The sequence below is a fragment of the Microcaecilia unicolor genome, chromosome 5, assembly GCF_901765095.1.
Source record: "Microcaecilia unicolor chromosome 5, aMicUni1.1, whole genome shotgun sequence".
NCBI lineage: Eukaryota > Metazoa > Chordata > Amphibia > Gymnophiona > Siphonopidae > Microcaecilia > Microcaecilia unicolor.
In genome coordinates this window covers 215,657,045-215,681,605 of record NC_044035.1, presented here as the reverse complement: position 1 = coordinate 215,681,605, position 24,561 = coordinate 215,657,045, and the positions used below count along the sequence as shown (strand labels likewise).

The following is a 24,561-nucleotide window of genomic DNA, read 5'->3' as shown; positions in this document are numbered from 1 at the left end:
CTCTATAAATCTCATCAGTCTGTTTACTAGGTAGTTTTCCTTTCCAGCCTTTGGTGGTATGCTTGCTTATACAAATGGATACACCCTATGTTCTTTCCCTTGTTTCTTTCCTATCTACATTGTAGTTCACCACCTCCCTTCCCTTATACTGTCTTGTCTTCATGTACTGTTTTTCTATATTCACTATTATATTGTAAGCTGCCTAGATGGCTAGTCTGATTGGCAGGGTAGAAAGTTTCTAAATAAACTTGAATAAACATGCGTTTTATAAGAGTCTTGGCCTACACAGATAGACCAACCCCCTCCAAAAAAAAAATAATAAATCTAAAAATGTATCAGAGACTAGCTTGCCATGAATCTGTACTCTGGAGCAGAAATGAGGGACCAGGGACCACTTCATTGTTTGTAGTACTTAGCGGATTGTTTGCCAATTCTTCCAACATAAGAGGTATGACCCTATTCCTCCATGCTTGTTGATGTAACACACTGATATTTGTTTGGTTAAGAATATTTTTGTTGTACAATCAGTCTCTGTAGGGATTTACAGTGTTTCAAATTTTCCTTAGTTCTAAGAATTTTATCTGCTGAGGTTTCTTCCTGAGCACACCAAAGACGTGAAGAGACCATCTAAATCAGCTCCACGCCCAACCCAGTTTGGATGTATCTGTGGTTAGGATACTTTAAGTAGAAAGAGTTTGAAAGAGAATTCCCTTTACCAGACTGAAATTGGTTCATCCACCAAGGCAAAGGGTCCCCAAGAGATCAGATGCTGCTTGGTTTTCCTATTGTGCGGAAGACCAAGTCCTGTAAACTCATCAAACCGTCCTTATCATATCAGGCTGCTTCAGTTTGAAATTCTTTGCCTTCCTCTATCTAAAAACTATTTTTTATTTAGGAAACTGTTAAAATCTTTTTTGTTAAGAAGTATGTTTTATTTACTGATCAATATTTGTTTAGTATTAGGAATAATAATTAACTGTATTTCCTAGAATATGCTCTAGTTCTTCTTTCTGTCATCCACACTGAATCTTTTGGGTATATGCCGTTTATAAGACCCATATTGTAATGTAATGTAAAGATGACTAAAACCACACCCCATAAGCTCTAAGAGGGGCATTTTCGAAAGGTCGTCCAAGTATGAATTAGAATGCCCTTGTGAAGTCGTTCAAAATCAGGTAGGTATAATCAAAAAATAGTATGAACATCCTTAGACATTCTATTATCGTAGCGTGAAACGCCCAAAGTATAGTAAAAAAGGACACCCATCTTCCAGAACCCCCAAAGGACATCCCCAACATTCACTGTACTTGCTAACATTTGTCATATGAATGTCATTCGGCGGTTCTATGAGAAAGACGTCCTTATTACTATACTTTGGACTTCTCTGATGCATCTGGTTGTTCTGCAAGTACAATGCATGTAGTTGCGGACATCCAAGTACGGGAAATATAAGGAATATTCATAAGTGCAAAGTACAGTAACAAGGACATGTTTCTTGCAGAACTGCCGAAGGACGTCCATCTTACTAGGCCCGCAGAAGGACAGCAGACCTATAAGAGGGACGTCCTTCGGCAGTTCTGTGAGAAACGTCTTTTTTACTGTATTTATCACTATGAATTTTCCTTATATTTCCTGTACCTGGATGTCTGCAACTACTTGCAATGTACTTGCGGAACATGCAGCTATGGGAAATATAAGGAACATACATATTTTATTGTGTATATATGAAGAGGTTCGTACACTTGATAATGATCCATATAAGGAAGACTCCGCACATGTGAACATGTAGTCATCCAGATAAGGCCCCGCACACGTGGCGACGGTCCATGCATGTCATGGATGTCCATGCGTGACGGCCGTCCACGTGTGGACCCATTTTATATGGCAGGATGGCTATGTGCATGGGTGTCCATATATGGAACTGTGCAGGTAAGGACGTCCATCACGCATGGGGGTCCATATAAGGCGATGCACGTTTCCCAACGGTTATTCACTGAGATGGCACTCAGAAGAGAACCAAACTTCAGTGACGCTGAAAGCTGGTGCACCTTTGCCTAAAGCACCGGCGCACTCTTTTTATGCACCACCACCCCCTGCTCCCAGGACTGTCTCTATTCAAGCCTGGTGAAAAATAAGAGACAGGTTGGAAAGGTAAGTGTTTGCTTCCCCCCACCCTCCTGGGCTATCAGGTCCCCCCCTCCTGTAGCTACACATATAAGAGCTCCCTCAGCAATGTAAGCACTAATTGTAGTCTGCATTCAAGGGTAATCAGTGATATGTGCACATTCATTAATAAAATCTATGTACTAGAAAGGAAAACCATTCCCACAGCCTGTCAGGCCTCTCAAGAGGAAACAGGATTTGTGAGCCCTTGGGCCACTGCCGTAGAGCAACAGTGGAGTGCAAAACCCCCAACCAGTACTGGGCAACACACCAACACGGCAGGGAACTGCAGACGTAGATAAGCAGGCAGGGATACAGGACTGAAACAGAATTCACCTACACTTGACCACCATTCCCCAGGGGTTGAGCCCCCAGGTGCAGGTGGCCGTCAAAACTTACAGGATCCAGGAACACACACAGGGGAAAGGACTCAAGAGCAAGCTTGACTAACAGGGCCAGGAATCAGGACACAGAACTGGGGAAACCTCCCCAGGGAACAGGATTCAGCAACAAGCTTGCACAAACAAGGACTGGAGGGAAAGGCAGAGGGAAACAAGAACACAAAATAGACAGACAAGGCTAAACCCAAAGCTGGGCTACAACTACCATCTAACACCTGAACACAACAGAAGGCTGAACACCAGGCAGCCACCAAAACACAGGGAAATAAAACAGAAAGCCCACCAACAGACAAAACACTGAGGCAGAAGGCAAAAGGCCACAAACTGACACACTACAGCAGAAGGCAAAAGCCCACAAACCGACACACTGGAGCAGAAGGCAAAAGCCCACAAACCGACACACTGGAGCAGAAGGCAAAAGCCCACAAACCGACACACTGGAGCAGAAGGCAAAAGCCCACAAACTGACACACTGGAGCAGAAGGCAAAAGCCCACAAACCGACACACGGAAGCAGAAGGCAAAAGCCCACAAACCGACACACGGAAGCAGAAGGCAAAAGCCCACAAACCGACACACGGAAGCAGAAGGCAAAAGCCCACAAACCGACACACGGAAGCAGAAGGCAAAAGCCCACAAACAGAACACAGAAGCAGAAGGCAAAAGCCCACAGACAGAACACAGCAGCACACCAACTGACCTATAGTGATGCAAAGGCAAACTTAGGAAGTTCCCAGGTGGTAATAAAGGCACTACAGATGAGGTCACCAGCAGGGTGGGGCTCAGCAACACAAGAGCAGAACACAGCCTGGCTGGAAAAGGATCCCAGAATGGACTAGCCTGGACTGGAATGGATTTCAGGATTTCCACCCAGGCTTCAGAATTTACACGCCGACTTAGCTTGGCTGGAGGAACCCCAAAGCAAGTCCAAAAGGGAATATAGTCACAATCGTGACACAGCCCTACAATACTCTGTCCTCATATCCACCTCAATGACATCACCTGTACCAATGTAATGTCGTCCCCCCCCCCCCCCCCAAATCAGTGTTGTGTGTCTCTCCTATTTGATTTCCAAATTAATTTGTGTGCTGAAGGCAAGAAGTGCCATCCCCTGACTCCTGGTGTACAAACTTATATCTTGCAGAAGATTTGGCATTCGGAGGGACCTCAAGTCCCTGAGGCACAGGTTCCACTGAATAAAGCGGGAGAGCCATGACATGATAAGGGCAGTGCGATGGCACCTCTGGGCTCGATGTAAGTATTATAAACAGGGCACCTGTACTCATTTGTAAATGTATTTATTTAATAATGCAAATGTTGTGTACAATATCAGTTTCCATGTGGCTAATAGGCAACTAGTAAGTCATAACACCTCTGTCCCAGATCAAGGCCTGAGGTTGCAGCTACCCTTCCATGAGTGTGGCTGCACCTTCCAACTAACCTTCTCTGAGATGAATAAGATGACATGCCTCACTTCTGTATCCCCCTTTCTGGGGTGGATACTGTTTCATGGTATTCCCGCCTGAGGTCCTACTCTTAGTGGATGTCATTGCCTCATATGAAAGTTATGTGCCTCTCCCCCCCCCCCCCCCCAAAAAAAAAAAACTGGTCAGCCAAACATAGTCACAAATCATAATGCAAACATGTTGCTGACCAATGAGTGTGGTCTGCCAACATATCCTGTGTACTCTGTGTCAGACCAGCTTCCAGGGTTCCCTGTCATGTCATCTTCTGCATCTCACACCCCATGGGTACAGCCCAGGGCTCACCACACCTTTCCCCATCCCCCCAGCCACCTCCTGCACTATGCAAGCCATGTTGGATGTGCTGATCTCAAAGACAATCCTTTTACATACACAGGGCGGCAGCAACAGGAGGAGGAGGCGGAGGAGGCCACAGCACTAGTGGCACAGGAAGAGGAGGAGGAGGCTGAGCAGCAGCAGGAGGAGGAGGAAGAGGCAGCAGCGGAGGAGGAGGACCAATGGGCAAATATGCCTCCTCTGGAGGGGGGAGGAGGAGGAGCACCCACCAGCCCCAACAACACCACCACCACCATCTATAGACAACAGTGCCGCAGTACTGCAACTCCTGCAGTAACTGGTTGCTGTAGTCAACCAGTTGCTGCTGGAGGTGGCAGCACTGCGGCACTCTGTCGAGGACCACCAGCAGACCCATAGCCGGCTCATGCTGCTGGTGATTGAGTTGCTACAAAGGCTATTGGAGGGACAGGAGAGGGGGAATGATTTTATTTGGGGGGGGAGGAAGGTAAAATTATGTATCATACCTGATAATTTTCTTTCCATTAATCATAGCTGATCAATCCATAGACTGGTGGGTTGTGTCCATCTACCAGCAGGTGGAGATAGAGAGCAAACTTTTGCCTCCCTATATGTGGTCATGTGCTGCCGGAAACTCCTCAGTATGTCGATATCAAAGCTCCATCCGCAGGACTCAGCACTTAGAGAATTACACCCACGAAGGGACACTCTGCCCAGCTCACCACCGCCGAAACGGGGGAGGGGAATTAACCCAGCTCATCCCCACACAAGTGGGGGAGGGGAATCTGTCCAGCTCATCCCCGCGGAGCGGGGGAGGGACACCACACCCGCCGATGCGGGGGGATCTGGCTTATCCTGCAACCGCAACCGCGAGAGGAGCTGACTGACCCTAACACCGCCGAAGCGGGAGGGGTACAAAGCTGCCCTACAGCCGCACGAAGCGGGAGGGAGTGCCGGCAGAATTTAAGTCTCAATCCAGCCCCGTAAAACGGAGGGGAGAGGAATGCAGCAGCTCACTGTAACACAAACTCGTCTCAACTCTTGAAGAATCCAAGTGAAAAAACTTGAACACGAAGTCCTCCTGAAGTAACTGAAGACTAAACTTGAACCTAAAATTCAACCAGAATATAAACAGTACAGATATCTGGGAGGGGCTATGGATTGATCAGCTATGATTAATGGAAAGAAAATTATCAGGTATGATACATAATTTTACCTTCCATATCATCATGCTGATCAATCCATAGACTGGTGGGATGTACCGAAGCAGTACTCACCCAGGGCGGGACATAGAAATCCCTGACCGCAACACTGAAGCTCCAAACCGGGCCTCCGCCCGAGCAGCCACAGTCAAGCGGTAATGCCTGGAGAAGGTATGGGCCGAAGCCCAAGTTGCCGCCTTGCAAATCTCTTCCAAGGAGACGGACCCGGCCTCTGCCATCGAGGCCGCCTGAGCTCTAGTGGAGTGAGCCTTCAGCTGGATAGGCGGCACCTTCCCCCGCGGCCACATAAGCCGCTGCAATGACTTCCTTGACCCATCTTGCCACTGTAGGCTTAGCAGCCTGCAGACCCTTACGAGGACCTGCAAACAGGACAAACAGATGATCCGATTTCCGGAAATCATTGGTCACTTCCAAGTATCTGAGAATGACACGTCTCACATCCAGATATTTGAGAGCAGAGTATTCCTCTGGGTAGTCCTCCCTCCGAAAGGAAGGGAGACAGAGCTGCTGATTCACATGGAAGCGAGAAACAATCTTGGGCAGGAAGGAAGGCACTGTGTGAATAGTCACTCCTGCCTCAGTGAACTGCAGAAAAGGCTCTCGACATGAGAGTGCCTGGAGCTCGGAAACTCTTCTGGCTGAAGTGATAGCCACCAAAAAGACTGCTTTCAACGTCAGGTCTTTCAGAGATGCCCTCGACAAGGGTTCAAAAGGCGGCTTCTGCAATGCTCTTAGCACCAGGTTGAGATTCCACGCAGGCACCACTGAGTGCAGAGGAGGGCGCAGGTGATTAACTCCCTTAAGAAAGCGCACCACATCTGGCTGCGAAGCCAGGGAAGCACCCTTCAGGCGGCCCCTGAAGCAAGCCAGAGCCGCTACCTGGACTTTAAGGGAACTGAGCGACAGGCCTTTCTCCAGACCTTCTTGCAGGAACGCCAACACTGAAGAAATTGGAGCAGTGAAGGGAGAAAGTGAGCCTGCTTCACACCACGCTGTAAAGATACGCCAAACCCTGGCGTAAGCAGTAGAAGTAGAGCGCTTCCTCGCTCTCAGCATAGTGGCGATGACCTTGTCTGAGAAGCCCTTCTTTCTCAGATGCTGCCGCTCAATAGCCAGGCCGTAAGACCAAAGGGGGAGGGATCCTCCATCACCACGGGACCCTGATGTAACAGGCCCTGCTCCACTGGCAGCCGCAGAGGATCGTCGACTGAGAGCCTGATCAAGTCCGCATACCAGGGACGTCTGGGCCAATCCGGACCCACCAGGATTATCCGGCCTGGATGCTTTGCCACCCGGTCTAGCACCCTGCCCAACATGGGCCAGGGCGGGAACACATAGAGAAGCTCTTGTGTCGGCCACTGTTGGAGAAGAGCATCTACTCCCAGGGATCGAGGGTCCCGTCCTCTGCTGAAAAAGCGCGGCACTTGGCAATTGGCCGATGACGCCATCAGATCTAGGCTCGGCTGGCCCCAGCGCTTCGTGATGTCCAAGAACGCCTGAGCAGATAGCTGCCACTCTCCGGGCTCCAAGGTATGGCGACTGAGAAAGTCCGCCTTGACATTCATGACTCCGGCAATGTGGGCCGCTGACAGCTGTTCCAGGTACGCTTCCGCCCACTGGCATAGATTCATGGCCTCCTTGGCTAGAGGGGCGCTCTTGGTACCTCCCTGGCGGTTGACATAGGCCACAGCCGTGGCATTGTCCGACAGGACCCGTACTGGCTTCAACGCCAGTACCGGGATGAACTCCAAAAGCGCCAACCGAATGGCTCTGAGTTCCAGGAGGTTGATAGACCACTTTGCCTCTGCAGGAGACCAGGGCCCCTGCGCTGTCCTTCCCAAGCAGTGGGCTCCCCAGCCCGACAAAGATGCGTCCGTCGTGACAACAATCCACTCCGGGGTCACCAGAGGCATTCCTGCAGACAACTTGTCTGTCTGCGTCCACCAGCTCAGCGCCTTGCGCACTGCTGGGTCCAAGGGAAGGCGCACAGCATAATCCTCCGACATCGGAGTCCAGCGCTGCAGCAGAGAGTGTTGTAGTGGTCTCATATGAGCCCTGGCCCAGGGCACTACTTCCATCGTGGCCGTCATAGAGCCCAACAGCTGCACATAGTCCCAAGCCCGAAGAGGAGAGGCTACTAGGAACTGGTCCACCTGAGCCTGAAGCTTGACAATCCGATTGTCTGGCAGGAACACTCTGCCCACTTGGGTGTCGAATCGAACTCCCAGATACTCCAGGGACTGAGTTGGGCGCAGCTGGCTTTTCTCCCAGTTGATGATCCACCCCAGGGAGCTCAAAAGAGCAACCACCCGGTTCACAGCTTTGCCGCACTCTGCATAAGAGGGGGCTCGGATAAACCAGTCATCCAGATAAGGATGGACTTGTACTCCTTCCTTCCTCAGGAAGGCCGCGATGACCACCATTACTTTGGAGAAGGTCCGCGGAGCAGTAGCCAACCCGAACGGGAGGGCTCTGAACTGGAAGTGTCGGCCCAGGACTGCAAAACGCAGAAAGCGTTGATGGGGAGGCCAGATGGGAATATGCAAGTACGCTTCCTTGATGTCCAAGGATGCCAGGTACTCCCCTGCCTTCACTGCCGCTATAACAGAGCGGAGAGTCTCCATGCGAAAGTGCCGCACTTTCAAGGCCCGATTGACCCCTTTGAGGTCGAGGATAGGCCGGACAGAACCTCCTTTCTTTGGTACCACAAAGTAAATGGAGTAACGCCCCTTGCCAAGCTGACTTTCTGGCACCGGAACGACCGCACCCAGGCGGATCAGATTGTCCAAGGTCTGCTGCACTGCCACAGCTTTGACCGGAGACTTGCAGGGAGAGAGTACAAACCCGTCTCTTAAGGGTCGGCAGAACTCTAGCTTGTAGCCGTCTCTGATGACTTCCAGCACCCAAGCGTCTGAAGTTATTGTGGTCCACTCGCCCAGGAACGAGGACAGCCGTCCTCCAATCTGCACTGGGGCGTGGACCAAGGCCCCGTCATTGGGTACGAGACCCTGGGGGAGGACCGGAGGGAGCACCTCCGGGACGGCGGTCTCTGCGAAAGGAATGCTGCTTGGGGGAGAAGTTCCTCTTGAAGGAAGAGGGGGCAGAGGAGCCCGACCTGCCCGGGCGGTACCGACGGGCTTCCTGAAACCGTCCTCTGGAGGCACCGGGGCGAGTACTAGCCCGAGCCCTGACCTCTGGTAACTTCTTGCCCTTAGACGTGCCGAGATCTGTCACGATTTTGTCCAGCTCGACCCCAAAGAGCAGCTTGCCTTTAAAAGGCAATCTAGCCAGGCGGGATTTAGAGGCGTGGTCAGCAGACCAATGCTTCAGCCAAAGCCACCGCCGCACAGAGACTGTCTGAGCCATGCCTTTAGCTGAGGCCCTCAAGACATCATACAGCAAGTCTGCCAAATAGGCTAAGCCTGATTCCAGGGCCAGCCAATCAGCCCTCAAGGAATGATCCGAGGGTGAAGCCCGCTGCACCATAGTCAGGCACGCCCTGGCCACATAGGAGCCGCAAACTGAGGCCTGCAAACTTAAAGCAGCCGCCTCAAAGGACGACCTTAAGGCCGCCTCCAATCTTCTGTCTTGGGCGTCCTTTAGGGCCGTGCCACCTTCCACCGGCAATGCCGTTTTCTTAGTCACCGCAGTGATTAAAGAATCCACGGTAGGCCACAAATAGGCCTCACGTTCACTTTCAGGCAAAGGATAGAGGCGGGACATACAGTGGGGGAAATAAGTATTTGATCCCTTGCTGATTTTGTAAGTTTGCCCACTGACAAAGACATGAGCAGCCCATAATTGAAGGGTAGGTTATTGGTAACAGTGAGAGATAGCACATCACAAATTAAATCCGGAAAATCACATTGTGGAAAGTATATGAATTTATTTGCATTCTGCAGAGGGAAATAAGTATTTGATCCCCCACCAACCAGTAAGAGATCTGGCCCCTACAGACCAGGTAGATGCTCCAAATCAACTCGTTACCTGCATGACAGACAGCTGTCGGCAATGGTCACCTGTATGAAAGACACCTGTCCACAGACTCAGTGAATCAGTCAGACTCTAACCTCTACAAAATGGCCAAGAGCAAGGAGCTGTCTAAGGATGTCAGGGACAAGATCATACACCTGCACAAGGCTGGAATGGGCTACAAAACCATCAGTAAGACGCTGGGCGAGAAGGAGACAACTGTTGGTGCCATAGTAAGAAAATGGAAGAAGTACAAAATGACTGTCAATCGACAAAGATCTGGGGCTCCACGCAAAATCTCACCTCGTGGGGTATCCTTGATCATGAGGAAGGTTAGAAATCAGCCTACAACTACAAGGGGGGAACTTGTCAATGATCTCAAGGCAGCTGGGACCACTGTCACCACGAAAACCATTGGTAACACATTACGACATAACGGATTGCAATCCTGCAGTGCCCGCAAGGTCCCCCTGCTCCGGAAGGCACATGTGACGGCCCGTCTGAAGTTTGCCAGTGAACACCTGGATGATGCCGAGAGTGATTGGGAGAAGGTGCTGTGGTCAGATGAGACAAAAATTGAGCTCTTTGGCATGAACTCAACTCGCCGTGTTTGGAGGAAGAGAAATGCTGCCTATGACCCAAAGAACACCGTCCCCACTGTCAAGCATGGAGGTGGAAATGTTATGTTTTGGGGGTGTTTCTCTGCTAAGGGCACAGGACTACTTCACCGCATCAATGGGAGAATGGATGGGGCCATGTACCGTACAATTCTGAGTGACAACCTCCTTCCCTCCGCCAGGGCCTTAAAAATGGGTCGTGGCTGGGTCTTCCAGCACGACAATGACCCAAAACATACAGCCAAGGCAACAAAGGAGTGGCTCAGGAAGAAGCACATTAGGGTCATGGAGTGGCCTAGCCAGTCACCAGACCTTAATCCCATTGAAAATTTATGGAGGGAGCTGAAGCTGCGAGTTGCCAAGCGACAGCCCAGAACTCTTAATGATTTAGAGATGATCTGCAAAGAGGAGTGGACCAAAATTCCTCCTGACATGTGTGCAAACCTCATCATCAACTACAGAAGACGTCTGACCGCTGTGCTTGCCAACAAGGGTTTTGCCACCAAGTATTAGGTCTTGTTTGCCAGAGGGATTAAATACTTATTTCCCTCTGCAGAATGCAAATAAATTCATATACTTTCCACAATGTGATTTTCCGGATTTAATTTGTGATGTGCTATCTCTCACTGTTACCAATAACCTACCCTTCAATTATGGGCTGCTCATGTCTTTGTCAGTGGGCAAACTTACAAAATCAGCAAGGGATCAAATACTTATTTCCCCCACTGTAGCCCTAGCCACTTTAAGGCTCGCTTCCGGGACATCCCATTGAGCCGAAATTAAGGTGTGCATAGCATCATGCACGTGGAAGGTTCTAGGCGGGCGCTTCGTCCCCAGCATAATGGCAGAGCCAACAGGGGCTGAGGGAGAGACGTCCTCCGGAGAGGAAATCTTCAAAATGCCCATGGCCTGCACTAACAGGTTGGGCAAATCCTCTGAGCTAAAGAGCCGCGCTGCAGACGGGTCATCCGCTCCATCCGAGCGGGGATCCGTCTCCTCCAAGGAATCCGCAAAGGACCGTTGGGAGAACTCAGATACGCTGCCCTCATCTACATCGGAGGAGACAAAGTCCTCCAAGGCCTGGGAATCAACCCGAGGGCGTTTACCTCCAGGGACCTCAACCTCTTTACCAGACGAGGGAGCAGGGGCAGCGTTTTGCATAAGGAAGGCCTGATGCAGCAGCAAAACAAACTCGGGGGAGAAACCCCCCAGACTGTGCACTTCCGCAGCCTGGGCTACAGCCCTAGACGCACCCTCAACCGGCGCTCGCAAGAGCGGGGGAGAGACATGCTGCGCATCCAAGATGGCGTCCGGCGCGACACTCCGCGAAGGAGCCGCGCGGGAAGAACGGCGCTTAACTTTAGCCGCTTTTGTGCCGTCGCCCAAATTAAGGGCGTTCATGGCATTAATGTCTCCTACCTCAAGGGCGGCCCAAGAATAAGCCGTCCGAGCCACGTGGCCGGCCAAGATGGCGGAGGCGAGCAGCGGGGGATGGGCGTTTATGGCGGGAAAAACCGCCACACCGGAGGAAGGACCGGGACACTCATCGGTCACGAAACTGTCACCCAACAAGGGCGAATCAGACTTTAAGACCCCCGCATCCCCTCTAGAAGCGCCCAAGCGATCCGGGGAGCGACTCTTTGCGCCCTCGCCCTCCGACGCCATATGCCACGTGGAGATCAATCGGGGAACCCCCTGCCCGCTACAAAAAGGTAAAAATTACCTGCTTTCCGCTCCGAGCTGTAACGACCTGGTGTCCCAGTGAGTAGCTGCAATAAACGTTTAAATAAACGTAGAAATAAACGCCTTTAAGGACGTTCAAATTTTTTTTTTTTTTTTTTTTAACGGAGCCAGCGGGAGGGGGAGAAAAGGAGGGACCTGGCGCCACCAGGTTTGCACTTGCTCAAGAAGAGCCCTCAACCCCAGGCACTCAACAAAACCTAAAAATTAGGCTTGGAGGCCTAGCCAGAGCTGCTGCTGTGTGTGACCACCACCTGCTGAGATAGAGAACATACTGGGGAGTTTCCGGCAGCACATGACCACATATAGGGAGGCAAAAGTTTGCTCTCTATCTCCACCTGCTGGTAGATGGACACAACCCACCAGTCTATGGATTGATCAGCATGATGATATGGAATGTGTATATAGTTTGTTTAAATACAATTTTACACTTTTGCACTGACCGGGGTCTGTGTCTGTACTTTGTGCACTACATATGTGGTATTATCAAATGCTGGGGTTGATGTGAGAGGAGTCAGCAATCTGGGTTGCATGACAGGTGAACTGTGATAGAGAAACTTTGGTACATATGTGTCATAAGTGTGGCCATACAGAAGGTCACCTGTTCCTTCCAAATTGCATGGCTGTATGGTAAAGGGGGGGAGGCTGGGTGGGCATTTCTGTTGAGGAACAGAAATGCCCATCCAGCCTCTCCCCCCCCTTACCATAGAGCCCCACAGCACAGAGTTGTGTAAATAATAGTATGTTGTCTAGCACTAGTGATCTGCCAAGTACAAACTTGCAGATAACCATAGGTAGCGCATAGACGATGTTTGCTCTCTGATCACCAGACACGTTACCCACAATCAAACCACATTGGTGAGGGCGAGGAAGGAGCTACAAACAGCTGGGTCATCTTTTCACATTGAATGTATCAGCAATGGTATATAGTGCTGAGGAGAAAAGGGAAAAAAACGGTAAAAGCATTAGATGGATGTTTACTTCCTCGCAATTGCAATATAATACATCAGGTACAGAAGGGCACAGGCTAGGGGAATTATATAGGCACCGGGCTGTAGCCACCTGCAGGTTATTTAGAATAGGAACTGTAACCAGAACCCCTTTCCCTCACCGTGACTTAAGGGCTCGAGGCCGTGGTAGGCACGCACCTTTGGCCACCTAGAAAATGGTTTGCAGGATAGAATTTAGAAATGTTGTTGTTCCATAACTATGGAGGATTATAGGACTGTGTTGAATAATGTGGAAAAGACATTGAGTGCATATATGCTTCCTACCCCCAGCAACCTTGAGAATGGGTGGACACTTCATAAAAGGGGACTGGAGTTCACCACATAAAGAAGGTTGCAACCTCGTGGGAGACACATGAGGTGCAAAGTGGGAGAAAAACTACCAGCTGTGGATACCTGTGAACCTGGTGAAAATAGAGGTAAGATTTGAATGCAGAGAACATACAGAGAATTGGGAGTCCTTGACCATGAGGGATGCACACATCCATTCTCAGGGCCTCTGCCCCACCCCACAGGCAGCCACAACTGAGTGTGTCCAATAGAGAACAAAACATCTGTATAATGAATTGGGTAGAAACAATCATGGCTCTCAGAGTCCAGTGTATTACAGTCCACTGCTGTCTCTTGCAATCCTTTTGACCAGCAGTCCTGCAAGATGTAAGAAGTGTTTGTTTAGCACCTACATAGAAGAAAGGGAAGAGGTGGCTGAGAGGTATGAGCTTACCTTGAACTTGTGGTGCAAGAATCTGTTGGCTCCAAGGGACCAGAGGCTGCCTGCTTCAACAAAGGAAAGAGAGAATGGGGGGCAGTGAGGGAGCACATCACACACAGCAAGGAGCTCCTGGAGGGTAGAGAATGGAGAGTTGGTCACATGTAGAAAATGCAGAGTATATGCTAAGCTACCAGCTAACATCCAATCTGAAACTTTTGGAAATTCCCCCCCCCCCCCCCTAAAAAAAAACAAAAAACAAACAGGTGTACAAAAGCATACAGTGGCAAAAACAAGGTTTAGTATAACTGAAGCTAAAACGCTTTAAAATACCACCCCATAATCTAAAGAAAAACCTCTAAATTGCAAGCACAGAGAAAGCCGTTTTAAAGAGGCGCCAATAAAGGGAATGCAAACTTCCAAATGGGAAGAGCAGCTGGGGACGTTTATCATTTTCACCCATAATCGAAATGAGGACGCCCAAAACACAGAGCAGCTGGGGACATCCACAGTTCCCCACCCATAATTGAAATGAGGATGCCCAAATCGCCAGAGCAGTTGGGGACATTTAGGGATTTTGTCAATAATCGAAATTAGGACGCCCATCTCGGGGACGCCCATCGCGTTCTTACATGGGTGTCCCTGGGATAGTATTTAAGCGCCCTTCTCAGTATTTTCGATTCTTTGCATCGCATTGGTACAATGGCACCAAAGTAACCACCCACCCGCAAGGGTAATTTCAGCGACCCTGAAATTGAACTGCTGTTTCAGGAAATACAGAGAAGGTACACACATCTCTTTGCTCCCACGGGCCACAGGCTGGCTGCTACAACAAAGCAGAGAGAATGGAAGGCAGTAAGGGACCGGGTCAACGCAGTCTTCCACTGTGGCAGGTATGTGGAAGACTGCAAAAGGAAGTGGCGCCGGCTGAGGCGTGATATCAGGAAGAAGGCTGGTGCCAACCACCCAGCAGATGACACCGCTAACTTGACCCCCCATCGAGCACATCATTCATGGGCTCTTGCCCCAGGAGGGGATCCACGGCATTGGGTCCCTTGACACATCAGCACAGCCCGAGGGCTCAGGTAGGCTGACCATTAGGAAGCAGGGGTATCTATTGTGCTGCACTACAGTCTGTTTTACACAAGTGGGGGACAGTGTGGTGCTCCTTAGTAGGGGAAGGGGTGAGAACACCACATGCAATACAAATCACTATTCATTATAGACCATGACACAGGGAGTAGCCGGGGGGAGGGGGGAGGGTTTCCAGCAACGTGTATGTAGGTTACCACTGTTTCACAGCTTTGGGGGCCTTTCCCACTCCCTCCTCTTTTCCCATCACCAAACTCTGCATATCTCCTTCCCACACCTCTGTGCTGTAGCTACTGTGTCCTCTACACTCCGTCCACAGTTCTATGTCTACCCACCTGCCTGTGTGGCTCTCTTCCACATCAGTCTCTGTAGTACACTGCGCTCCTTGTCTCCAGCTCTGAACCATGTACAATGATATCTGTGGCTCGCCTGCCAATCCCATTCCTCACCATCTCTTTGCTGGGTCTTTGCATGTGGGGCTATGTATATGAATGCTGAAAAACAAAAGTGGGTTATTTTGACCAACACACTTTCTCCTCTATTGCTATGTTTATTTATTTATTGCATTTGTATCCCACATTATCCCACCTATTTGCAGGCTCAATGTGGCTTATATAGTTTTGTTAACATTGTCATTGCAAGGTGACATATACATTTAATGTTGTGTACAGGTTAAATGAGGGTAAAAGAAGAAGGAGAGGAGTGATTTAGGTAGCTATAGTAGATGAGTTATCTTAATTGAGTGGCTTGTCGGGTGGATTATTGTGGCTATTAGTTCTCATTGTATGCCTTGCTGAAGAGATATGTCTGAAGAGATTTGTGAAAGATAGTTGTTTCACCGATTGTTCTCAGGTCTGTAGGCAGTGCATTCCACACTTGCGTGCCCAAGTACGAGAATGTGGTCGCATGCATCTGCTTGTACTTTAGTCCTTTACAACTGGGGAAGTGCAGGTCGAGAAATTTGCGGGATGATCTTGTGGCGTTTCTTGGAGGCAAGTCTACAAGGTTTAGCATGTAGATTGGGGCGTCTGTGTGAATGATTTTGTGTACAATCGTGCAGATCTTGAACGTAATGCGTTCTCTAAGTGGGAGCCAGTGAAGCTTCTCTCTCAAGGGTTTTGCACTTTCATATTTAGTTTTTCCAAATATGAGTCTGGCGGCTGTATTCTGGGCAGTTTGTAGTTTTTTGATAGTCTGTTCTTTGCAGCCCGCGTATAGTGCGTTGCAGTAGTCCAGATGACTTATTACCATTGACTGTACCAGGGTCTGGAAGATGTATCTCGGGAAGAAAGGTTTTACTCTTTTAAGTTTCCACATGGAGTAGAACATCTTTTTCGTTGTGTTTTTCACGTGGTCATCAAGAGTAAGGTGCAGGTGATGACAGCCAGTCAGAGGAAGAAGCTGGCCCTAGTGGCCACCAGCCCCAGCACACAGAGCAGCAAACCAGTGGGCCTGCACAAGAAAGTACACAGGACCATGGGGTGGAACCACAGGACCCAGCAGCAGCAGCAGCAGAGGCTCTCCCTCCACCACCCGCAGCAGAGGCTCTCCCTACACCACCCTCAACAGAGGCTCTCCCTCCACCACTCACAGCCTTTGCTGATGGTGGCACAGAAGAAGAAGAAAAAGATGCAGAAGTGTGGGGGGGGGGGGGGGGCACATCATCAGCAGAGGCCATCCAGCCAAAGGAGGCAGCTACTGCGCCTCGCCACACAATTGCTGGGCCACAATTTGCACATGGAAGATTACCGGTGCCAGAAATTGGAGCTGCCATGGGAAGCGCTACAGGTGCAACGGGAAGCGCTACAGGCCCAACGTGAAGTGGTACAGCAGCTCAAGGGCCTACACCATGACCTGAAAGCACCTAGTACAGCCCTGAAGCAGCAACAAGTGGCGTCTACTTCCACTACTGCACAGCAACCACCCGTAAAAGAAGAGGAGCTTGAGATCCTCAACCTCCCCAGCCACTGGTCCAGCAACCACCACACCAGCTCCCCTTCTGGGTCCTGTGCCCAGGTTGCAGGGCAAGCCACAGACCGCAAGGTGGCCGGACTTCCACAGGGCAGCCGAGGCAGCAGGCTGCCTTGTGGATACAGAGGAGGAGAGTGGGAGCCCATCAGAGGAGGACTCTGAACAGAGTTCCCCTGCAGCACCAGCTGCAAAGGAACATGGTGGGAGGGGTAGAAGGGGACGGGGATGGGGCTGAAGAACTCTGTTGCGCGTCTTATCTTCCGTCTGGACCGATATGCTCATATCACCCCTCTCCTCAAGTCACTTCACTGGCTTCCGATCAGGTACCGCATACAGTTCAAGCTTCTCCTACTAACCTACAAATGCACTCGATCTGCAGCCCCTCATTACCTCTCTATCCTCATCTCCCCTTACGTTCCTACCCGAAACCTCCGCTCACAGGACAAATCCCTCCTCTCAGCACCCTTCTCCACCACTGCCAACTCCAGGCTCCGCCCTTTCTGCCTCACCTCACCCTATGCTTGGAATAAACTCCCTGAGCCCATACGCCAAGCCCCCTCCCTGCCCATCTTCAAATCCTTGCTCAAAGCCCACCTCTTCAATGTCGCCTTCGGCACCTAACCTTTTACCTCTACTCAGGAAATCTAGACTGCCCAGCTTGACATTTCGTTCTTTAGATTATGTTTAAATCTTTTTTATTAAACGGATAGTCATATAAAACATACACTCAAAAATTTGCAACATCACTACAATACTATACAGCAACCATCTGCATGAGGTCTAGTATCCGATAGTTTAGTTATTTAAACCCTCCCCTTAACTACCCCCCTCTACTCCCCTCCCCTCTTTACCCCCTTTAACCCCCTGTACCCCCCTCCCCCCCCCCTTTTTTTACCCTTCCCTAGAATAGAGGCATGAAGGCATAGAGGCATAGCACATCCTACCAAGGTAATCCAAAAGCATTTAACCGTTGAGAAGACTACTCCTAGCTACTGGCTGCAACGTGTCCCAAAATCGACTCTACACCACTTGCAGACGTCTGCCTTCTGTTGAATCCAGGTCTTTAATCCCTCGCCTTTCCAGTTTTAACCGCTCAAACATTTGTATCCTCCACTGCACCAGAGTTGGACTAATAGATTCTCTCCAATTCAGTAGCAGCACTCTCTTCCCTTGTAGCACGGATCTCCGCAGAAAGTCTTTCAGACCTGGTACTCGAAGATTCCCGTTTTTAAACTCCTCAAATAGAAGTAGAGGCTGCAAGGGCACCATGTTGTTCCAGTACTTCCTAATCGCATCTAAAATCTCTGTCCAAAAGTTAGTCATGTGCGGGCAAGTCCAGAACATATGGCCCAAAGTTGCTGGATCTTTACCACACCTTGGTCATGCCCCTGATGTTCCAAATTGCGCCCTGAATGCGCGATTAGGCGCCACATATAGCCTTAATGCAAATTTATATTGCAGTTCCCAGTCACATGAGAATGTGGCCCTCTTCAATATGCTTCTGAGGAAGTCTGTGAACAAACACTCAGAGACTTCAACTGTTAAATCCGCCATCCACTTCTTCGCATAGTCTAAATCTTCTGTCGTGTCCAACAGATTGCGATGAAAAAATCTCAACGGCACTGTATTTTGAGATCCCAGTGTAAGGGCTCAGTTCAGTATTTCTTGTACATCCTCACACAGATTCACCCATCCGAGGGAGGTGGCATAGTGGCGCACTTGATAGTATGCAAAAGAGTCAGAAGCTGGCAATTTAAACTCCTGCTGCAGTTCTGTGAATTCTTTTATTTTCCCTTCCTCATCCAGCAGCTGATACAGGTAGTGAATCCCGCGTGCTTGCCACGCAAGAAGGGATTTAGAGGATGTGCCCACTGGAAAATCTGGATTATTTTTCAATGGTAAGTACGGTGTGGCAGCTGGGGATAAGTTATGTCGCCTGCACAGCCACCTCCAGGCAGCTCTTGCTGAACTAACAAACGGGTTTTTCCGAATCTCCAGCTGCGGCTTTCTGCTTGTTGTGTGCACCAGCCATCCCAAATGCTCCTTGGGGGCTAGCAAAGATTCTATCTCAGTTGGTGCGAAGTCTTGAGTCCCAGTTTGCCAGTCTCGTACATGCCTCAGTACACATGACACTACCAAATACCTGATGTTCAATAAACCCATTCCCCCGTGAGCCTTGGGTTTTTGTAGCACTGTCATGGGTAGTCTGGGGCGTCGGTCCCTCCACAAAAAACCCTGCACCAACCGGTGTAACAGTCGCTCTTCTCTGCGCCTCAAATATAGCAGCAGCATTTGGAATAGGTAGAGCCACTTTGGAGCTATCATCATGTTAAAAAGTGCTATACGGCCGGTGAGTGAGATGGGATGGGTGCCCCAGAGCTGTAGCAATCGGCGAGTCTCCGCCAATAGCGGGAACACATTCAGTTTGTATAGCATGGACAAGTCTGCAGGGACCAGGACCCCCAAATACTGTGAAGAGGAGGACAAGGGGGTTGAACAGATGGAAGTGGATGGGGGAGAAGGGAGGAGGCTCAAGAGCAGAAGGAGACAGAGCAGAGCCTTGCCTTTACGCCTTCCCCAGAGAGAAAGGGAGAGAAGAGAAAGGTTAGTGCCCCCTGAAAAATGGAGGAGAGAAAAAGACTACACTACCCAGCAGCCCTGGCGCAAGCCCTGGTACAGAGAACTCTGACAAGGCTAGGGAGGGGCCCCTGGAAGATAATCAAGTGCACGAGGAACAGCTGAAAAGGGGGTGGGAAGAAGAGTCTATGTAGTGGCAGGAGGCCGGGGAGAGAGAAAAAGAGGAGAGTCCTGGGGAACTCATGGACCTCACAGCCTGGGCTCATTCCTTAGGAAAAAAATTGAAAAAACAGGTGAATTTGTGGTGTGCCAGCTGGGCTGGCAGGGGAAAGAGAAAGGGTCGTGCGGGAGCAGGGTCATTGCATTGATAGAGTGACCCAGAAAGGGTGGGATCTTTTCCTTTCCCCAACAAGAGTTCAGTCTGTGTTTGAACTGTGTGTAAAGGAGTGCTAGTGTGTGAAGGAGGGGAGTGTGCCCTCCCCCGAAGTGACCTGCTCCCAGACTAGAGGAAACTGGATGCTTTGAACTGAGTGCTAAGGCACGAAGAAGTGTTTGTTTGAACTGTTTTCCAAAGCTGGGAGGGAGCAAGTTGCAGAGTTTTTTTTTGAAGCTGTGGACTGCGATCCGACGCTCACCTCCCTCCCAAAGGGGGGAAGGTGGTGAGCAGGAGAGCCGGGCTGTTGAGATGGTTTAAGGTGGCTCCCCCTGGTTCTAAAAACTGCAGGGATTGAGTTGTTTCCTTTTTGCTTTTTTACCCCTGCCGTGCGTGTGCCCTGAGAGGAAAACAGGAGAAGACTGTTTTGAAGGGCTGCTGTATTTCTTTTGAACTTGCTGGACTGTGAATCCCTGAAAATAAAAGGAACTTGTTGATTTTTACTTTCTTGAGTTTGATTTCTTTAAGCCTGCCCTGAGGACTCCCGTGGACTACAAGGTTGGGACAGGAATCCTGTGGGCGTAACAGCCGGTCCCAGGCAGGCAAGATCCTCCGGACCCCGAGAGGCCAGTGGAATCTTTCACAATACTTAATCTTGTCCACTGCCCATTCCAGTGGGAACCGGTCTCCCCAACTACTCCGCACCTCCCCTCCTAATGGTAGTCCTTGTGACTTTGCTAGATTAAGCTTGAATCCCGACACCTTCCCATAGTCTTCCAGTACTTCTAACAAGCATTGCAGTGTTGAGTGGGCCGAGTCTAATAATAGTAAAAGATCATCTGCATAAGCAAGTATTTTGGTGACTACCCCCTGGATTCCGATGCCCCGTATCCGCTCCGCCGCTCGTATCTCGCACAAAAGAGGCTCCAAAGAGAGCACAAACAGCAGGGGGGACAGTGGACATCCTTGTCGGGTCCCACAACCTATCTTCATCTCCTTCGTCCGAACCCCATTTACAACTAGCATAGCTGTCGGTGCAGAGTAAAGTGCCCGGATAGCCTGCAGGTACCAGCCCGTGACCCCCACCCATTGCCGCGCTTTAAACATAAAGGGCCAAAGCACCCTATCAAATGCACGCTCTGCGTCTAGACTAACTATTAACCCACCTTTACCAGCTACCGTGCTGTGTATTACCGCTGCCAGTAGCTTGCGCACATTAAGTACTGACTGGCGGCCTCTCACAAAGCCTACCTGACTCTCCTGTATTATCTGGGGCAGCAAGGAGCCAGCCGATCTGCCAGGACTCGTGATAGGATTTTTACATCAACATTGATTAATGAGATCGGTCGATATGAGCCAGGGTCCAATAAGTCCCTCCCTCCTTTTGGTATAAGACTTACTAATGCCGTATTTGCCTGGGGGGGGGGGGGGGGCGGTAAAGCCTCTTTATCAATCACTTCTGCGTAGAATTCCCATAATGGCCCCAGGAGCTGAGGACCCAACATTTTATAAAATTCTCCCGGAAAGCCATCAGGCCCAGGCGCCGAGTATAGCTTTAGGGCCTTGATGGCTCTCTGAATTTCTTTGGCCATCAAAGGCGCATTGAGCCCCTCTACTGCTTCAGCTGGGAGCTGCGGCATTCCTGACTGCTCCAAGTATTCCTTTATACCTTCCCGTTCTCCAGGCTCTCCTTGGTACAACGCAAAAAAGTGCCTCCAAAATGCCTCTGCCACCTCCTCCGCCCTAGACTTCTGTCCTGTACTAGTCTTCAGAACCGCTATATAGTGTGATCTGCGGGCCTCTTTCACCATCCGAGCTAACTGCCCTCCCACTTTATCTTCGTGTTTATAGAATTTAAATTTCCTATAAATAAGGGAACGGGTCATTCTCTCATGCAAGGTCTCGTTTAACGCAGCTCGTGCTGCCATCAATGAATCATAATTTTCCACTATAGGGGCTCTGATGTACTGTTTCTTCGCCATTCGAAACTGGCGCTCTTGAGTTATGATCCCCCTTGCAATCTGGCGGTTTCTCTGACTTACATAGGCAATTATATCCCCTTGCAGCACGGCTTTAGCGGCTGACCAGAAAAGTACTGGATCGTCCGCGTGCTGGGCATTAAGGGTAAATTAGACCTTACCTGCTAATTTGCTTTCCTTTAGTCCCTCCGGACCGGCCCAGAATGTGACTGATGGGTTGTGTACGCCTTCCAGCAGGTGGAGACTGAGAAAAATGTTGTGACTCTAGCCAGCCAATAAGAGCCCTTGCCAGCTAGAGAAAGATCCAGTAATAAAGTACCAAAGCAGAAGGAAAACCATAGTAAAAACACAGAACCTGTGCATCCAAAAACCTGAGCAGCCACCGGCACATTGCCAACAACGGGTGAGTGCCTTCAAACATATCATGGTCCTTCATAGAGGACATTTGAGAAAGATTTTTCTTTTTTTTTTTTTTGTTTTACTATATAGATCAAGAAACTAACAACACCGCTCCAAACAAATACCGATATCTGAAGGGAGGGATCTGGGCTGGTCCGGAGGGACTAAAGGAAAGCAAATTAGCAGGTAAGGTCTAATTTACCCTTCCTTAGTGTCCCTCCGGACCGGCCCAGAATTTGACTGATGGGAAGTATCAAAGCAGTGAAAATATGGGAGGGACCAATACGCGATCTAAAACAACTTGACAACGACCGAGAACGTCCAAACGGTAATGCTCAGAAAAAAGAATGCAGAGACGACCAAGACGTTGCCTTACAAATAGCTTCTAAAGGCAGCAGACAACCCTCTGCCGACGAGACTGACTGATCTCTTGTAAAGCGAGCCTTGAAATGCCCTGGAACAGGCGTCCCAGAAAAAGAATAAGCTGAAGCAATCATAACTTAGAGCCATCAAGAAATAGAGAGGCTAGAGGCCCTGAACCCGTTACGTGCACCTCCAATCAGAAGAAAGGAACAATCAAAATACCGGATGTCAACAGTAAACCTAATATCGTGGTACTACACCTATTTGACACCCAAATACCTCAAAAACCGCTGCTCTTCAGATCCAGAAAGAGAACCGAAGACAGGCAATAGCACCGGCTGAGAAATATGAAAACTGAGACACCACCTAAGGAAGAAAGAAAAAAAGGCAGTCCGGACCACTACTCGATCGGACCCAAACTGTAAAAACGGAAAACTACCCGACAGCGCCTGCAACTCCGAAAACTCGCCTAACCGAAACAACAGCCACCAAAAATACTGTCTTCATAAACAAGTCCTTCAAGAAGAGGACAACAAAAGCTCCAAGGGAGTCTTAGCAAGAACAGTAAGCAGAACAACAGAAAAATCAGATCCCAACGAGTAAAGGAAAATTGCAAGGAGGGACGAAGAATATTAACCCTCCGCAAAAACCAACGGACCACATCCGGATGACTAGCTAGAGACCTCCCTTGGATAGGACCACGGAAAGGCGGCAAAGCCGGAAACTGCACCTTAAGAGAGGCCAAAGGAAGGCCTTTGTCACAGCCCTGCTGTGAAAAATCCAAAATTTGCGGAAGCAAAACACTAAAAAGATATAGGCCATAGCCTTTACCCCTGTACTGAAATATGCTCCTAGTGCGCATAACCCTCAACGACATACAGAACGTTGACGAGAGCGAAGCATAAACTCAACGACCTGCTCAGAATAACCTAACTTAACCAGTTTAGCAGGAATCAGAGCCAGGCCATTAGACAGAATCAATCTGAAGCGGATGAACGACAGAACTCTACGACAAGAGATGTCGCAGGACCGGAAGTCTGAAGAGAATGCCATCCAGATGACGCCGATGGTCGGCTCACCACATGCTTTGAGGCCAGTCCGGTTCCACCAAAGACAGACATCCCCTGTACGTCTGTACCTTCTCACGAAAATGCTTTATCAGAAGCATACCTTAGACCAGCTGAGCAGGATTGTAGAAGATCGTCCACGCCCTGCACTACGAAAATGCTTTATCAGAAGCATACTTTAGACCGGCTGAGCAGGATTGTAGAAGATTGTCCACGCCCTGCACTAAGGGATCCTTTCGACGACCGAAGCATAGAGGAAATTTTGCAATGCCAGAGAAGGCAAACCAATCCATTCAGGGAGCCCCCCAAACAATCGACTAACAGCTGAGACGCCACCTCACTGAGTGACCACTTTGCAGAAACGAGTATGTGATGAGAGAGACAAAATTGCCTGAACATTTAGGATCCCTGCTACCTGAGCCACTGAAAGAACCCACGGATGGACCTCCACGCATTGAAACAGTAGCAGCACCTCTCGCTCCAATGGTAGACTCCCTGTTCCTCCTTAGCAATTGAAAATTGCGACCGCTGTGGCCTTGTCCGACTGTACTGGAAATGCTCGGCCTCTGAGAAGAATAAAACACGTCTGTAAATCCAGAAGAAGGATTGTGGTCTCAAAAAGGTAGATTGAAAACAATGTATTCTGACAAGATCAAAAAGTGAGAGCAAACTGCCTCTGACAGTGAGCTCCCCAGGCAAGGAGACTGGCAACTGCTGGCACTACAGAACAGCTGGACTGAGCTAGAGGAATACATTTGGATCAATTGGACTCCCAAAGCCGCCAGCATAGACTGGTCTTCACTTGGAGCGAAAGAGGCAAAGTTTGATGTGGGAAAAAAAACTTCTGAGATGAGCACCTCGACCAAGAGTGAGCTCTGACAATTTATCACTTGAGTCCAGGTCCAGTCACCGCCTAGATCGCTACCAACAGAGCTACCAAAACCTGTAGAGAACCTACTGCTGGCGGGCTGGAAATCAGCCCAAAATGACAAATTTGAGTCTGCAACCTGCTGACTGGAGCCGACAGAACAGCATGCAAACCTGCCTCGTGTCGAACCTGACCCCGAAATACTCAATGAACTGAGAAAGAAGAAGACTGCTTTTCTGCACATTGACTGCTTTTCTGTACAT

General features: G+C 49.7%; 1 protein-coding gene across 1 annotated transcript in view; it reads right to left on the bottom strand.

Annotated features, from left to right (window-relative positions):
* LRRC36 (leucine rich repeat containing 36) overlaps positions 1 to 24,561 on the bottom strand; it is a 663,184-nt gene that overhangs the window by 347,262 nt on the left and 291,361 nt on the right. The window contains 2 exon segments of the mRNA XM_030203754.1: positions 6,749 to 6,771; positions 18,196 to 18,243. Coding sequence (XP_030059614.1) covers positions 6,749 to 6,771; positions 18,196 to 18,243 — 71 coding nt within the window.